This window comes from Vicugna pacos, chromosome 8 (genome assembly GCF_048564905.1).
Source record: "Vicugna pacos chromosome 8, VicPac4, whole genome shotgun sequence".
In the NCBI taxonomy this organism is placed as follows: domain Eukaryota; kingdom Metazoa; phylum Chordata; class Mammalia; order Artiodactyla; family Camelidae; genus Vicugna; species Vicugna pacos.
The window spans coordinates 47,912,976-47,929,785 of record NC_132994.1 but is presented as its reverse complement, the minus strand read 5'-3'; the positions used below and the strand labels follow the sequence as shown (position 1 = coordinate 47,929,785).

General features: G+C 33.7%; 1 protein-coding gene across 4 annotated transcripts in view; it reads left to right on the top strand.

Moving 5' to 3' along the window:
- Nucleotides 1-16,810, top strand: part of THEMIS (thymocyte selection associated) — a 189,255-nt gene that overhangs the window by 29,696 nt on the left and 142,749 nt on the right. For 2 of the 4 annotated variants that reach the window (XM_015235764.3, XM_072965849.1), the window contains exon 1: nucleotides 9,863-10,115. The exons of the other annotated variants lie outside the window; for them this stretch is intronic. In XM_015235764.3, the coding sequence (XP_015091250.2) occupies nucleotides 10,025-10,115 (91 nt within the window). In that variant the 5' untranslated portion in view covers nucleotides 9,863-10,024. Of the gene's footprint in view, nucleotides 1-9,862; nucleotides 10,116-16,810 lie in introns of those variants that run through there. 4 annotated transcript variants of the gene reach the window in all.

Below are 16,810 nucleotides of genomic sequence, written 5' to 3'. Positions count from 1 at the left end.
ATGAGCCTGACCTGGGCAACTAGCATATTCTATTTCCTCAGTCACAGTAATTGGTTGAGAGATAAACATGCAATCCAAGTTGAATCAATCAGAGTTTATCCTGGGACTTTTCCTGATATAAAGAGAAGGTATATTCAGTCCTCTCTATCCACAGGTTTTGCATCCACAGTTTGTTGAATCTGTGAATACAAAACCCACAGACAACAGAGGGCCAACTGTGTTCATTGTACTGTGCCACTTTATATAAAGGGATTTGAGCGTCCGAGATTTGGATATGGCAAGCAGGGGCTCCTGGAACCAGTTCCCTGCTGATAATGAGGAATGACTGTAGTTTCTTTTCATTACACTTGGATCTGTGAAGTTAGAGGTTTTGCGTTGCCAGGGGTCAACACAACAGCATGATCTCCCTGAAATGCAATCCATGCAGAAGAAAGTTGAGCCTGATGCCCTGATAGTATTGTGTGGCTCTCCAGAAACAGCTATCCAGTAGCTAGAATTACTTTTAATTCATCAGTGACTTAAACCAATAAATGCCACATTATAAGCTAAAATCAGGGGGTGATTCCTATTTTCTGGGCAAGGCCTAATTTTTGATTTTTCAGAATAGACAATGAAGAGAAAGTTTTAGAAAATGAAGAGGTTTAGGTACCAGTCAAAATGATCTCTAAGCTTCAGTCATTACTCAAAGGAATATTATGTCATATTCAGATATTAAAATATTGGTTTTAAATTCTTGCTTTGTAGTTTATGAAGTGAGTTTTTTTTTTCTAATGTTCAATAGTTCTGCTTACTTTTTGACAAAGTAGCTACGGAGTGAATGTCAAAGAAATAGGCTTTTAATGCAAAGCTTGTTTTTCACTTTTATAAATTGTCTTGTTTAGTTTTCTTTTTTCCCTCTTTTTTTCCAGCATTACTCTTCTTAGGACAGAAATCATTGGCAATGCTGACATTAACTATAACTCTGTTATCTTCTTAGAGTTGTGCTGATGGGCAGGTCCATCTCTGTTCTCTAGTAAAAGCATTGAGGAGCAAGCTCAGAGAGTTTTCTTAACAGAAACAGATTCTTTTTCAACAGGAACTTTTGAAGCATGTTAGAATTATTGGAATGATGTGAAATACACCTTTCTGAGAGAAATGCCCTTAGACAATTGATGAGGTTTACCTGGAAACAAAAGCTTTCAGTCATAAATATTTATTCCTTCTTTTCCTAATAGAAAGGACCAAATTTCATGCACAGGATGCTTAATCTACAAAGGGGTCAATTTTGGCCACGGGTCCTGTGGAGCAGACTGTTTGAATTGAGTCCCTGTCACTTGCAATTTATGTATTGCAAGAGAGAGACTTCAGATGATAACCAGTGAAGAATAAACTGCTGAAGAGTTTTAATAAGGGGAATGACTTTGTCAGGTTCATACTTTATAATGATTACTCAGGCCTAATGGTGAGGAGGGAGGTTGTAAAAATTTTATAATCTAAAAGCTTTTTGCCTAATATTGGCAGGAGATGGTGGTGGCCTTCATTACATAGGCACAGTAGGCTTGGGGAGAGGTAGAGGACTTGAGAAATGTCCCAGCAGTAGACCTGGATTCCCTCAGTGATCATTTGGTAGAGCGGATGGCTGAGAGGAAAGTGTCACTAATAAGACCCAGGATTCTGGCTTGGAAAGTTGGATGGAGGACAGTGTTATTTACTGAGATAGAGAATATAGGAAGAGGAGACAGATTGTGTGTGTCTGGGGGGTGTGGAGGATGGGAATGGGGATATCAAAAGGAATGAAACATCAATTTGAGGCATGTTGAATTTAAGATTTGAAAAATATCCAAAAGGTTTTATATAGATCTGGACCTCAGAAAATAGTTTGGGCCAGAGACACAGGTTTAGAAGCCATCATCATACTGGTACAGGTCAGAGGTCATAATGGGAAGCCCTTTGATTTATTTATTTTGGGCTAGCATTCCTTTTTCTGAGAATAAATTATAAATATTTAGTAAAGATAAGGTAACTCCACATAAAAATAATAATTTGGCCATCATGTTTCTAAATGAGTATTAGTTGCAAACATATAAAGGTGATTTGACAAGAAAAATATCATCTTAAATTTTTCTTGAAAATTTTGAAAAAGCAGCTCTTTTGGACTTACATTCTTTCCTGATAACAAGTGGCTGGAGATACAACAGCCTCCTTTTCTCGAACTCAGCCCTTTCAGTGCTTTATATTACCTTTTACATTACTTTTAAGGTAAAACTTGCATTTGATTACTGAAGACAAATGTTTGAGTGAGAACACCACAATATTTAAAAGGCAGAGAAACAAGAGGCTGCAAAAAAGACCAGCAAGTGGCAGGTAGAAAAGCAGAATGAAAAATGAGGAAAGCCAAAAAAAACAGAGTATTTCAAGGAAAAGCATGTGACCATGAATATGAAGATAAGATAAGGAATAAAAAGTATCCACAAGATAAAATAAAGAGGAACAGGGTAACAAGTGACCTGGGTGAAAACAGTGCAGAGAAGGTGTTAGAAAACACAGAATTTTAAAAAAGAAACCTCTATTTGTTCAAGAGAAAAAAAAAAAAGCTTTGTCATTCATTGACTTTTAACCTAAATTTTTTTCTTGTAAACACACACACGTTAAAAACATAAAATTTGATTCCTACTTAAGATGTTTTCTTTGCTGCTTCTTCTCTATCCTCAATTTTTAGCCTTATATTGTTAGTATTTTCTCAAAACAACTTTTTCTTTGAAAGTATGTTTCTTAGTGGCAGTGTGGTATCCTTATGTGGATAATTGATGTAAATACTTCCTTCTTATACTTTAGATTTCTTTCCGCTTTTTTGGCCATCGAAAATAATAAATGCTTCAATTAGTGGTATAATAAATCTTTGTGTATATCGGATTATATTTAAAGATAAAGTTACTAGATCAAATTGATTTCAAAATAGATCACATCAGTTTTCAGTTATATGAGCAATATAGCAAAATAGATCTCATTAATTAAATATTTGGTGGTTCTATGAGCTATTGAATGTAAGTGTAAATGTTTTTTAATGTGATAGTGGATTCTATGTCTTTTTTTCATTTGATTAATTTTTATTTAGATACTTGAAGCTATGTTACTTGGTTTGCATTACAGATTTAGAGCTGACATCTTCCTTGTGAATTGAACAGTTTTTCATTGTTAAATATACCTTTTATGTCTAATAATGCTTTTTGTCTTTATATCTACTTTGTCTTACATTGGTATAGTTTCCTGAGCTTTCTTTTGGTTAATATTTTCTTGTTATATCTTTTCCCATCCCTTTACCTTTAGACTTTCTGAGTACTTCCAATTAAAGTAAATCTTTTCCAAGCAAGATATTTTTAAAATGCAGTTTGCCAATATTAGTTTATTACCTGTACTATTATTATTTATTTGTATGCTAATTTATTTTTAATTAATTCAACAAAGAATATATTTACATTTATTTCTATCACCTTGTTATTTGCCAGCTAATTTGGTGTCCTTTTCTTTTTTTGCCTGTTTTTGGATTAATCAAAAAATAATTTTATTATTCCATTTACTGTATTTTAGTGAAATTAAGAAATTATAGCATGCATCCTTATTTCATTCTAATGCTAATGATTACTTTTACAACTTCTCTAGAAAGCTAGAAACAGAATATTTTAACTCATTTACTAGTTCTTTCTTTTGCATTATTGTTATGTATTGCAGTATACTGCATGAAGTATAAATAGTTCACCTATATTTTAAACTTCTTAAACCATTAAAATTATTGTTTTGTACCATCAATATTTGTTCAATTTACCCATGTATTTACCCTCTTCATTCTTTCTTTCATTTATAATTTTTTTATCTGGGATCATTTTCCTTTTGCCTGAAAAACATCCTTTAGAATTTCTTTTAGTGCAGGTCTACTGATGACAAATTTCCTTAGTTTTTGTTTGTCTGAAAATGTCTTTATTTGGCTTTAACTTTCATAGATAATCTTCTCTGGCTGTAGAATTTTAAGTTGATAGTTATTTTCTTTCAGCATTTTAATTATGCTATTCCATGTTTTCTGACTATATTGGTTTTTGTTATGTTGCTGAGAAATTAATCAGTCAATCTAAGAAAGAGATGGAAAGTTTGATTCCAGCCAAATTTAAGGATTATAGCCCAGGAAGAACATCTCAGAAAGCTCTGAGAACTGTCCTGTCCCTTTGAAGTGAACTGTGCCTTGGCACAGTTATACAAGTTTTTGAGACAGAGGGCTGTACATTAAATAATATATTATTGCCAGTTTACATAATCCAGATCTAAGCACCATGTGACCCCTTATCAAGAAAAATGTTATCTTTAAGGAGTCGTCTTATTGATGCTAGAAGAATGTTGCTTTTTAAGGTTGAGCAGGTTTTTCTGCCAATGGGGAAGTTTTGGTCAATGCATAATACAGATACATGATGCACAGTGCAGGGAGAGAAGAGGCCAAAGAGCAGAGGGAAGTTTTGTTTGAATTTCTCCTGTCTTGCCATAAAATATGAATTTTATTTCACAGTTAATAAGTCAGTTATAGTCTTATTGTTGATCCTTCGACAGTGATGAGTTTTACCCCCTCATATTGCATGTGAGATTTTGACTTTGTTTTTTAAAAGTTTTACTATGATGTTCCTTTTTGTGTTTTTCTTTGTATTTATCCTCCTTGGTGTTCTTGGCAGTTTTTCAATCTGTGGATCGATGTCTTTTTCAGCTTTGGAAAATCTCCGGCCACTTTCTTGAAATATTGCTTCTCCCTCTATTCTCTTTCTCCTTTCATGTTAGGATTCAGTTTACACATAAGTAAAGACCTTTCCAATATGGTTGAAATGTCCCTTATCTTCTGTTTTTAACAGTCCATTCTTTTTATCTCTCTGTAGATAGAGTGTAGGTATTTTCTACTTTCTACTTTCTAGTTCAACAGTCTTCTCTTACTACATGTCCAAATTGCTGTTAAATCACTATTGAATTCTTAATTTCAATTATTGAATTTTTCAACCCTAGAGTATTTATTGAATATTTTTTATAAATGTCAGTTCTCTTCTGAAATTCTCCTTCTTGTCTTACAGTTTTGAACATATTAATCAAAATTATTTTGAATTACATACCCAATAATTCCTATATCTGAGACATTCTTAGATTCATTTAAATGCCTTTTTTTTTTTTTACTGTTTTCTCACATATTTATTCTCTCCCTCTCGCTCTCTTTCTTTCTTTTTTTTTAAATCAAGGGTGGATTACTTTTGCTTTTGTCTGGCATCTAAAATGGGCAGATCACCTTAATCCATTCAGAGATTGAGCTGAATTTAGTCTATGCTTCAATTTTTGTGAAGCCTGTTCTATTTATAGTCAACTCTATCTTTTAGAAAGTAGTCTTTAGGAGCCGTGCGGGACATTTACTGAAGCTCTGTCCTCCTCCCCTGCTGGCCTTGTTTTCACATCTTTAGGAGACTCTGAAAAGCACTGCTGGCTTCTTCAACTTCTTATGGAAGAATATTTCTAACTGCTGTCTCTAACCCTGTGCTGCCTTTAAATGGGCCAAACCCAAAAGGGAAATGTGGTGCTGAACAACTCCTTTCTCTGAGTTTCCCTGGATGCCCTGCTAGCCCCTAACTTCAATTTCTGTCTCCCTAGCAATGTTCATCTGCTAAAGACTCAACTAAACTTCCTTCCTCCTTAACCACCACTTTTGGCTTTGTTTCTCAACCTCCCTCATGATGCCAGTTACTAAGCCACAAATACCAAGAAGGGTAAAGAAGTGTAGAATATTGCGTTCCTCTTACTGTGTTTCCCTGCTTTTCAGCATCTCAGTCTCTCAAATCAATGAAGTTTGAACACTCCCTCATACCATAAACAAAAATGAACTCAAAATGACTTAAAGACTTAAATATGACAGGACAACATACATCTCCTAGAAGAGAACAGACAAAACATTCTCCAACGTAAATTATAGCAGTGTTTTCCTAGGTCAGTCTACCAAGGCAATAGAAATAAAAGCAAAAATGAACAAATGGGTCTTAATTAAACTCATAAGCTTTTGCCCAGCAAAGGAAACTATAAACAAACAAAAAGAGAACCTACCGAATATGAGAAAATATTTGCAAATGATGCGACTGACAAGAGCTTAACTTCCAGAATATACAAACAGCTCATACAACTCAAAACTGAAAAAACCAACAATCCAATCAAAAAATGGGCAGATGACCTAAACAGACGTTTCTCCAATGAAGACCTACAGATGGCCAGTAGGCACATGGTAAGATGCTGAATATCGCTGATTATCAGAGAAATGCAAATCAACACTACAATGAGCTATCATCTCACACCAATCAGAATGGACATCATCAAAAAGTCCACAAATGATAAATGCTAGGGAGGGTGTGGAGAAAAGGGAACCCTCCTACACTGCTGGTGGGAATGTAGTTTAGTACAGCCATTATAGAAAACACTATGGAGATTCCTTAAAAAACTGAAAATAGACTTATCCTATGATCCAAGAATTTCACTACTGGTTGTATATGCAGATAAAACTATAACTTGAAAGGATTAATGCACCCCAGTTATTGTAGTAGCACTGTTTACAATAGCCAAGGCATGGAAGCAACCTAAATGTCCATTGACAGATGACTGGATAAAGAAGCTATGGTGTGTGTGTGTGTGTGTGTGTGTGTGTGTGTGTGTGTGTGTGTGTGTGTGTGTGTGTAATGGAATACTACTAAGTCATGAAAAATAATAAAATAATGCCATTTGCAGCAACATGGATGGACCTAGAGATTAACATGTTAAGTGAAGTAAGTCAGACAAAGACAAATATCTTTTCTTTTTTTTTGGTGGGAGGAGGTAATTAGGTTTGTTTTTAAGTGGCAGAACTGGGGATTGAACCCAGGACCTTGTGCATGCTAAGCATGTACTCTACCATTGAGCTATAGCCTCTCCCCAACAAATATCTTATTATATCACTTATTTACAAACCAGAAGTAGACTCACAGACATAGAAAACAAACTTCCAAAGGGGAAAGGAAGGGAAGGATAAATTAGGAATTTGGGATTAACATATACTCACTACTATAAGTAGATAAACAACAAAACCTACTGTATAGCACAGGGAACTATATTCAATATCTGTAATAACCTATAATGGAAAAAAATCTGAAAAATAATAGATACACATATGTATGTATAACTAAATCACTTTGTTTTACACTTAAAACTGACACAACATTGTAAATCAATTATACTTTAATTTAAAATTTTAAAAAAATTATTTAACAACTATTTGTTGAATGAAACATTTTCCCCTAGTGCTTTGGAATTTCAACTTTTTCAATATAGTAAATTATTATTTATACTGTTGGTAGAAATAAAAACACACAATGTGAGAGCTGTGAGTTTCAGTTTTACTTGAGAACTTACTGAGAACTATAGCCTGGAGACAGCCTCTCAGATAGCTCTGAGGCACTGCTCTGAAGAGATAGTGGGGGAGGTCAACATATGATTTTGGAGAAGGGGTAGGTGCAATCAAGCACACATCTCAGTAGAAGGTTGCTGCTAATCATAGGAATAGATATCTCAGTAATTTTAGTGCTTACCTAAATATGAGAGGATGCAAGTAATTGGGTTCTTAAAATTTTTTCCTGAAAATATCCATCTGAAGGTCTGTTCTGCCAGTTTTCCCAGTGCCTCATTCCTGATCTCTGCCCTGAACAATTTTCAGAGTGTGTTGAAGGTCAGTGACTGAGGTGACTAATGACTCAATTCTTGTAGAACTGGGTGGTGAGGGGCTGTCTTTAGTTGGCAATGCTTCGGTTGATTGCTGAATTCTCATTCATCTGACTATTATTATACCTGACTGTTGTTATAATCTGCTGTTTCAATTATTAAACTTCGATCATTGATTTTTGTTACCTAGTAGTTTAAGTACTGTCTCAATATTCTTATTTGTCAATTTTATCTTGGCTGTTCATGTCAGGATTTCTTTGCCTACAGTGTCAGAAGTCATTATGATCTGGATTAAAGCAGTAATGATGGAGATACAGAGCAAGAACAGAGTGAATGATACTGAGTATTGCCATCCATAGTGCTTGAGGGATTTGAAGGCTAGAGATGGCATCCCCTATCATACAGCCTTCTGGCTTGAGAAACAGAGAATGGTGTTGTCATTGACTAAGATCGGGAATATAAAAGAAGCTGAATGTAGCAGAAAGGATTATCTGTTGAAAGAACAGAAGTAGGAGTAGCAAAAATAATTGTAGGAGATTGGTAATATTTTGACATGGCTTCTTTGGCTAGTAGGATAGAAAGTCGACTTGAGAAAATTTTTTAAAAATCAAGTCCAGTTTGTATTAGGTACCAAATGAAATTTGATGTGGCACCAATTCTAGCAGATGTATGATTTTTAAGAAGCAGCCCACAGCAGCCCTTTTCATATATTCAACTATGTGAGATACACTGTTAGGCTGTAAACAATGTTTGCGGTCATTTGAGGGGCCTAAGCTTGGGGGAAAGGATGCAGAAATCACACTGTTCAGTTTGGGAGATTTTTGAACAAAGAAGTTGCAAGTAGGGAAGTAGAAACTATTGGTGAGAAAACTATTGATGTGACCTTACAAATTTTAGTTTTGTAAAGAAAGAAATGAAGCTAAGCAGTTTACTGTATCAAATATGATTGTAAGAGACAAAAGAATTTTGTAAACTATATCAAAATAAGGCAATGTTTTTATTCCTAGGTCGTTTACATGAAGGATATGGTGGAGCTGGAGGCACCCTGACCCTCCCTATCTGGCTATGCTCTCTGCAGACTAAGGCTTAAACAGTTTCTAGACAGGGAGCCTGGAGTCCAATTTATAAGGAGAACATGCAGCTTCTTATCATCTTTCACCTGTATTTATACCAACTGGTCTTCTTTTAGTCACCCTTAAACAGACTTAGAAAATACCCCCTTGAATTGTGTACTCTAGCTGTAAAACATGGTCTCATCTAAATACAAAGAATAGAGAGGGTGAGGATTTTTAAGAGGTTTATTTTTATGAGGCTTCTCTTGTTTTCTTTGACTTCAGCATCCCCAAACTGCCACCCAACAAATTTGGACCTCGTGATGAGAATTGTAGAATTTTGGCCTTGGAAGAAATTGTACAATTTATTTGACTCTAACTTTTTCTCCATTAAATAAATGAAACAAATGAGGGACAGAGAAGATAAGGCCGATGTCACTTTTAAGTCAAAAGCAGAGCTAAACCCAGGACATTCAGGTTTTCTAACAGCAGACTTACATACTTTCACTATAATGCAGTGATTAGAAAATTCATATTAATTTACTGGATTTGTTTACTCTATCACTTTGCATATTGCACCTCTCCCCCACCCTCTTTTAAGATTCAGCAAAATTTTTAATGTGGAAGAATAAAAAGTGGTTTCGATCTGATCCTCTCCCAAGTATCAGATTTCTCAAAACAGCTGACACAAAGCACTTTTGTAACTAAATTTAATATAAAAGCACTAAGAGTATGCAAATAAGGCACAAAGCCAAACTTCAGAAATAAACTAAAGAGATAAAGAATTAAAATGGTGCCCTTTTTAAGATTAGACTTTAGTCCTATATTCCTGTTCTTTTGCAGTTGACAAACCACAAGCACTCTGACCTCAGAGCCTAGCCCCTGCTGTTGAGGCACACCTGGATGAGCAACAGACAGAGTGAGCTACTTGTCAGTTGTCATTTTTTTTGGCAATGTCTGTTCAGACATGCTTACCCCACCCCCATCCTGTCCTACTTCAGTGTTAGAAGGAAATGAAGCCACAATGAGAACTAAAAGGAGCTGTAACACCTTTCGTCCCCTGCCTCCTCCCTCCCTCTCACTGCCCTCCGCACATAGAGCCACTCCACCCTAGTTGGGCTCCAGTGTGACATCCCTGCCTGCCTGAGAAAGGAATGATGAGCTGGGACTGCAGTTGCAGAGTGACACCCAGAAGCTAAAAGCTTCTGTAAGTACCAGATCTGCACAAGACCCAAGCCAAAGCAATGGCATTGTCACTGGAAGAATTTGTCCATTCCCTTGACCTCAGGACCCTCCCCAGAGTCCTAGAAATCCAGTCAGGAATCTATTTTGAAGGTAAGCACCTTTCTATCTCTTGGCTGACTAGGAAGTGTTCAAAGAGTATCTAGTCTTGGGAATTTTAGGGGAAATTTTTAATAGAGAATATACGAATTCTGTTGAAGGAAAGGTGGTCATCTGAGAAGGTAATTAACTGAAGAATGGTTGAGACCCAATAGTGCTGGAGAAGGGAGAAACAAGATAGGACTCTGGGATGGATAGGGACAAGGAACTGAGTGAACTTTCTTGAGGTTTTTTTAGGCCTTCAGATAGCTCAACATGAATGGTGAATAAGTTTGCCTTTTATTTGAAACTGATTGTAATCTAAGAGTGAAAAGTTAAGTTATCCATATTTATGTTTCTAGAATATAAAACTATAGTTTTTTTTTAAAAAAGCATCTATTAAAAGCACAGTGTTTAGAAAGCAAAATTCACCAAACTCTTAACCACTTTTAAATATTGCTTATATCAATGCTTCTCTCACTCCTTCTACGGTGACTTAAGTTCTGATTTCTTAAATGATGGCATTCTTATTTGAAGGTATAGAAATTAATGTTTACTAATCACAAGATACTTTTTAAAGAATCTATGTTGAAAAGTCAGAGCTCAACTAAGATTATTGAATAAATTAGTGTACTTTGATGTAACTTACTATGTTAATTCAGTAAAAGAGCATTAAGACCTATAACATATACCCTGGAATCTTTAAGCAGTGGTTTGAATACATACAAGGCAGTGTTATTTTCTAGGCAACTATAAAGTTTTGGTTCCAAGAGTAGTAGAATTGAGGCAGTAACAGAATTAGATCCAGACACACTACTAGGCAAATAAAGAACTGTTAGTAGGCAAATCTTTCCCTTTTACAGATGAAAGAATCTTTTAGATACATTATTCTATGAAATAAAATAAAGATGGACAAATGTCAGATCCAGTTCACACACACACACGTGCGCGCACACACACACACACACAAAGACACAAACACACACGCACACTCTTCCATCAATGAATTGGTGCAGGCAGTCATCAGCTAACTATAGATAGTTTTATTTAATTCATTTTTAAATTGATTATTTTGAATCAGACCATATTTTTCCATATATACAATATTTTGAAATGTATCTTTGTTCCTAAGCCAGCCCCAAGTCATTTTTTTTGTCTCTTGTTTTGTACTTTTGAGGTTTTGCATAAGAAAGTTCTTCTTCATGTTCAGATTACAAAGATGTTTTCTTATGTTACTTTATATCAACTTTACAGTTTCACATCTCACACTTAATTTTTAAACTGTGCCATGAACTGCAAAGGGATCTAATTTTAGTTTTTTCCATATAATAACCTTGATTTCCCAGCACCATTTACTGAGCTAGCAACACAGTTGAGAAATTTGCATTATTTTTGAACCTATGGCTCTGGAATAACCGTTAATCTATAGTTCATACATAAACCAATCCCTTGTTATTACTCCTTTCTTCTCTAAGTTGCTGTAGCTATTCATAGACCTTTCAAAAATGTTTTTAAAGAAATCTGTTGATTACTTTAAAATCCAACTGAAATTTGTATTGGATTATATTGATTTTATAGATTAATTTGGGAAGAATTGACATTCTTACATTAAGTCTTATAAGAATGTTGTATGTCTCTCTATGTGTTCAGACTATCTTCATCCTTTAGTACTTTAGTACTATATTATACTTCAATTAAGAGAAAAGGGCATATACCTTGATGAACTTTCATAAAGTAAGCACATTCATGTAACCACAGTCCTGGTCAAGAAGTAGAAAATTACAAATATTCTGTAAGTCCCATTTGATGCCCTTTCTCTATCATTATTCACCATATTCCCCATAGGTAACCATTATCATGACTTTTGTTCATTTATGAGCTTCATATTAATGGAAAATTATAATATGAATCCTTTTTGGTCAGCATATATTTTCAACATTGTCTTTGTAAAATTAATCCACACTTTTCTATATAGTTTATTTTCAAAAGTACAATATTGCACTAGATGACTATATCACAATATATATATCCATTCTACTGCTATTGGGCATTTGGATTATTTCCAGTTTGGAGATGTTAATAGTAACATAGCCATGAACATTCTTGTACATATGTGTTCATGTGTATTTGCATTCAGTTGGGTATATAAGTAAGTGGAATTGCCAGGTCATATGGTATGCATATATTCAGCCTTGATAGGTAAGGAAAAACAAGCTTCCTAAGTAGTTATACCAATTTCCATTCCCACCAGCAGTATATGAGAGTTCCAATTAATCCATATTCTTGGCAACATTATCAGTCTTTTTTTAAATTGAGATATAATTGGGATTTAATTGAGATACAACGTTGTATTCGTTTTAGGTGTGTAAGATAATGATTCAATATTTGTATATATAGCAAAATAATTGCCATAGTAAGTCTAGTTAGCATGTGTTACCACACATAATTACAATTTTTTCTTGTGATGGGGATTTTTAAGATTTACTTTCTGAGCAACTTTCAAATATACAATTCTGTATTATTAACTATAGTCACTGTGCTATACATTACATTCCTCAGAGTTATTCATCTTATTACTGAAAATTTATCTGTTGACTTCTTTCATCCATCTTACCCCTGCTTCCCTACTTCTTACAATCATCAATTTCTTCTCTGATCTATGAGTTCCTTTTTTTTTTTTTTTAAGATTCCACATAAAAGTGAGATCATATGGTATTTGTCTTTCTCTATCCGACTTATTTCAGTTAGCATAATGCCTTTAGGGTCTACGTATTTTGTTGCAAATGGCAAGACTTTCTTTTTTTGGGGAGTGGGTGGTGCTGAATAATATTCCCTTGTGTGTATATATACTGTGTTTCTTTATCCATTCACTCATCAATGGACACTTAGGTTGTTTCCATGTCTTGGCTATTGTAAATAATACTACAATAAATAAGGAACATGGAGATGCATATATCTGATAAGTGTATAGAAGTATAGTAGTGGCTCATGGTTTTAGTTTCCATCTCTCTGGTCTCTAATGAGATTGAACACTTTTTCATATGTTTATTGGCCTTTTAGAGATGCTATTTTATGAAGAGATTATTCTTTTTTGTATTTTTTGTTGAAGTATAGTCAGTTTACAATGTTGTATCAGTTTCTGGTGTTCAGCACAGTGCTTCAATCATATATGAGCATACATATATTCATTTCATATTCTTTTTTATCATAAGTTTCTAGAAGATATTGAATATAGTTCCCTGTGCTATACAGTATAAACTTATTTATCTACTTTATATATATTAGTATCTGCAAATCTCGAACTCCCAATTTATCCCTTCCCACTCCCTTACCCCTCTGGTAACCATAAATTTGTTTTCTATGTCTGTGAGTCTGTTTCTCTTTGTAAAGAAGTTCATTTGTCTTATTCTTTTTTTTAGATTCCGCATTTGTGATATCATATGGTATTTTTCTTTCTCTTTCTGGCTTACTTCACTTAGAATGACGATCTCCAGGTCTATCCATGTTGCTGCAAATGGAATTATTTTATTATTTTTAATGGCTGAGTAGTTTTCCATTTTATAAATATACCACAGCTGCTTTATCCAGTTTATTCTTTTTTAAAAAATTTTTTTATTGGTTTATAATCATTTTACGATGTTGTGTCAAATTCCAGTGTAGAGCACAATTTTTCAGTTATACATGAACATGTGTATATTCATTGTCACATTTTTTTCTCTGTGAGCTACCATAAGATCTTGTATATATTTCCCTGTGCTATACCGTATAATCTTGTTTATCTATTCTACAATTTTGAAATCCCAGTCTATCTCTTCTCACCCCCTGCCCCCTTGGCAACCACAAGTTTATATTCTATGTCTGTGAGTCTATTTCTGTTTTGTATTTATGCTTTGTTTGTTTGTTTTTTTTCACATATGAGCAATCTCATATGGTATTTTTCTTTCTCTTTCTGGCTTACTTCACTTAGAATGACATTCTTCAGGAGCATCCATGTTGCTACAAATGGTGTTATGTTGTCGGTTTTTATGGCTGAGTAGTACTCCATTGTATAAATATACCACATCTTCTTTATCCAGTCGTCTGTTGATGGACATTTAGGCTGTTCTCATGTCTTGGCTATTGTAAGTAATGCTGCTATGAATATTGGGGTGCAGGTGTCATCCTGAAGTAGGGTTCCTTCTGGATATATGCCCAGGAGTGGGATTCCTGGCTCATATGATAAGTCTATTCCTAGTCTTTTGAGGAATCTCCATACTGTTTTCCACTGTGGCTGCACCAAACTGCATTCCCATCCAGTTTATTCTTTTGCTCATTTTTCTGTTGGGTTTTGTAAATTTTATTATTAATTGGAATATAGTGTATGTATATAGATATGTACATATATATAACTGACCATGTGTCAATTTTCTATGTTACAAATGTCCTTTCTCAGTCTACAACTTGAGATTTCATTTTTTTAATGATGTCTTTTGATGGATAAAAGTTTTAAATTTTAGTGTTAGTATGGTAAATTTATAATTATTTTCCTCTTTGTGTGTTATCAAAGAAATTTCTTTATACCTTAAGTTCATAAAGATATTCCTCTATGTTACTTTCTGGAGGTTCTGTTTGTTTACTCTCTCCTTCAGATCTGCAGCCTACCTGGAACTGATTTTTATGTATATAACTTGAGATTGAGATCAATGCTTATTTTTTAACTTGGAGCCAATTGGTGTAATTACATTTATGGAAAACTGCATTTTTCTTGCTGCCATACCATGTTACATAGTCATAAATAGTGTCATGTGTGTCTGAGTCTGTTTCCACAGCTTGTCTTCTGTTTCATTCATCTAATTCCTATCCTTACACCAATTTCACCCTGTCTTAATGGAGATTTGCAACAATATATAATATGTAATTTATTATATATAATAATATGCTACAGAGCTGTAGTTCTCAAACTTGGTTGCTCATTAGAAACATCTGGGAAGTTTTAAAAATATAAATGCCTGGCTCTCTCCTCAAAAGATTCAGTTTAATTATGTAAGTCATAAAGCATGGAGATAGTGCATCATCAAGTTTTTTTTTAAAAAAAGTCTCCCTGATGATTATAAATGCAGCCAAATTTGAGAACTATTATGATAAAAGAAGTTCTCCCAATCTATTATCATCTGTGCATTGGTTTAGAGAGAATTGGCATCATTTTAAATCCATGAACCTGGTATAGCTGTCTAATTATATAGTTAGATCTCTTTCGCTTTTGTTAATAACATTTTATAATTGTTTTTGTGGAGTTCTTGCACGAAAGGTTTATTTTTTCAGATTTAGTCTTTGTCCTTTGATTTTTTTTCGAATGTAAATGGCGTCTTTTGAAGTTTTCACTTTTTCTTCGTTGTGTTTGTTGAATTCTAAGATTATATCTTTAGATTATTTTAGATTTGTTATATACACATTTATGTTTTCTGTGGATATGATTGGATCTTACTTCTTCTTTCCAGTGACTGTACTTTATTTTTCTTCAGTTAAAGCACTAACTAGTGCATCTAGTATAATATTGAGTAAGAATAATGATGAAGAGTAATGACAGGTTATAAACATTTCTAATTTTCTATCAGCTTTTAAAATGATGAATGTATGTTTAATTTATCAAGCATTCTTTCTATATCTTTTGTGATGATAGTATGATTTTTACACTGTTTTTTTTTAATGTTAAGTCTTTTACTTATGGAATAACATCAATTTGGCTATACATCACTGAATTCATTTTATTGATTTTTTTTAAAGACCTTTTGTATTTCTTTTGGAATATGAAATTGGCTTATAATTTTTATTTCTTGTAATGTCCTAGCAAGGTTCTTGTATCAAATTATATGAACTTATAGAATTCTTCTGTAGAGACTTATTCTGTTCTTCTAAACATAATGGACAAATTAGGTGTTATTTCTCATTTAAATATGTAGTAGAATTCCAAATGATACCATTCAGAGCTGGGATTTCTAATGTAAGTATGTTTCTAATTATGACCTCAATTTTTTAAATAACAAAGTCTTCTCATCCATAAGCATAATTTCTCTTATGAAAAAACAAAGAAGAACTCATCTTATAATCATGTATTAGAATTTTTTTAATGTCTCCCCAGAGATCTTGTGTATTCTAAGCTGGTTCCTACAGTGCACACATATACACATGCTGTATTGCTATATTGACTGTTATCATATTTCCTCTGTTCTCTCTGGGTATCACCAAAGTGGAAAAATGCAAGTAAGTATTATTAGCGATACTGATGAACTCTCTTATTAATTCTAATAGTTTATCTTTTTTATTTCTCTGGTTTTCCTAAATAGATATTGATATCATTAGAAAATATCAGGAGTTGTGTCTCTTTCCCACTTTGACAACTGTTTGCTTTTACTTACCTTTATAGTATAGTCCAGGGCCTCCAGTACTATGTTAACCAATTATGGGAATTCTAGATCCTGAAGAAAATGCATCTAAAATTCCTCCATTAAGTGCAATGCTCTAAAATTGGTGTTTAACCTTCACTAAATTAAGGAAGTTCTCATCTATTCCTTGCTTTCTAGGTGTTTTTGTAATAAATATATATTGAACTTAATACTTTATCATTGATTGACATAATAATGAACTTTGGCTTCTTTAGTCTGCTAATGTAAATTACCTTTAAAGATTTTTATAAGTTGAAGAATCTTTTCATATATATATATATAAAATAC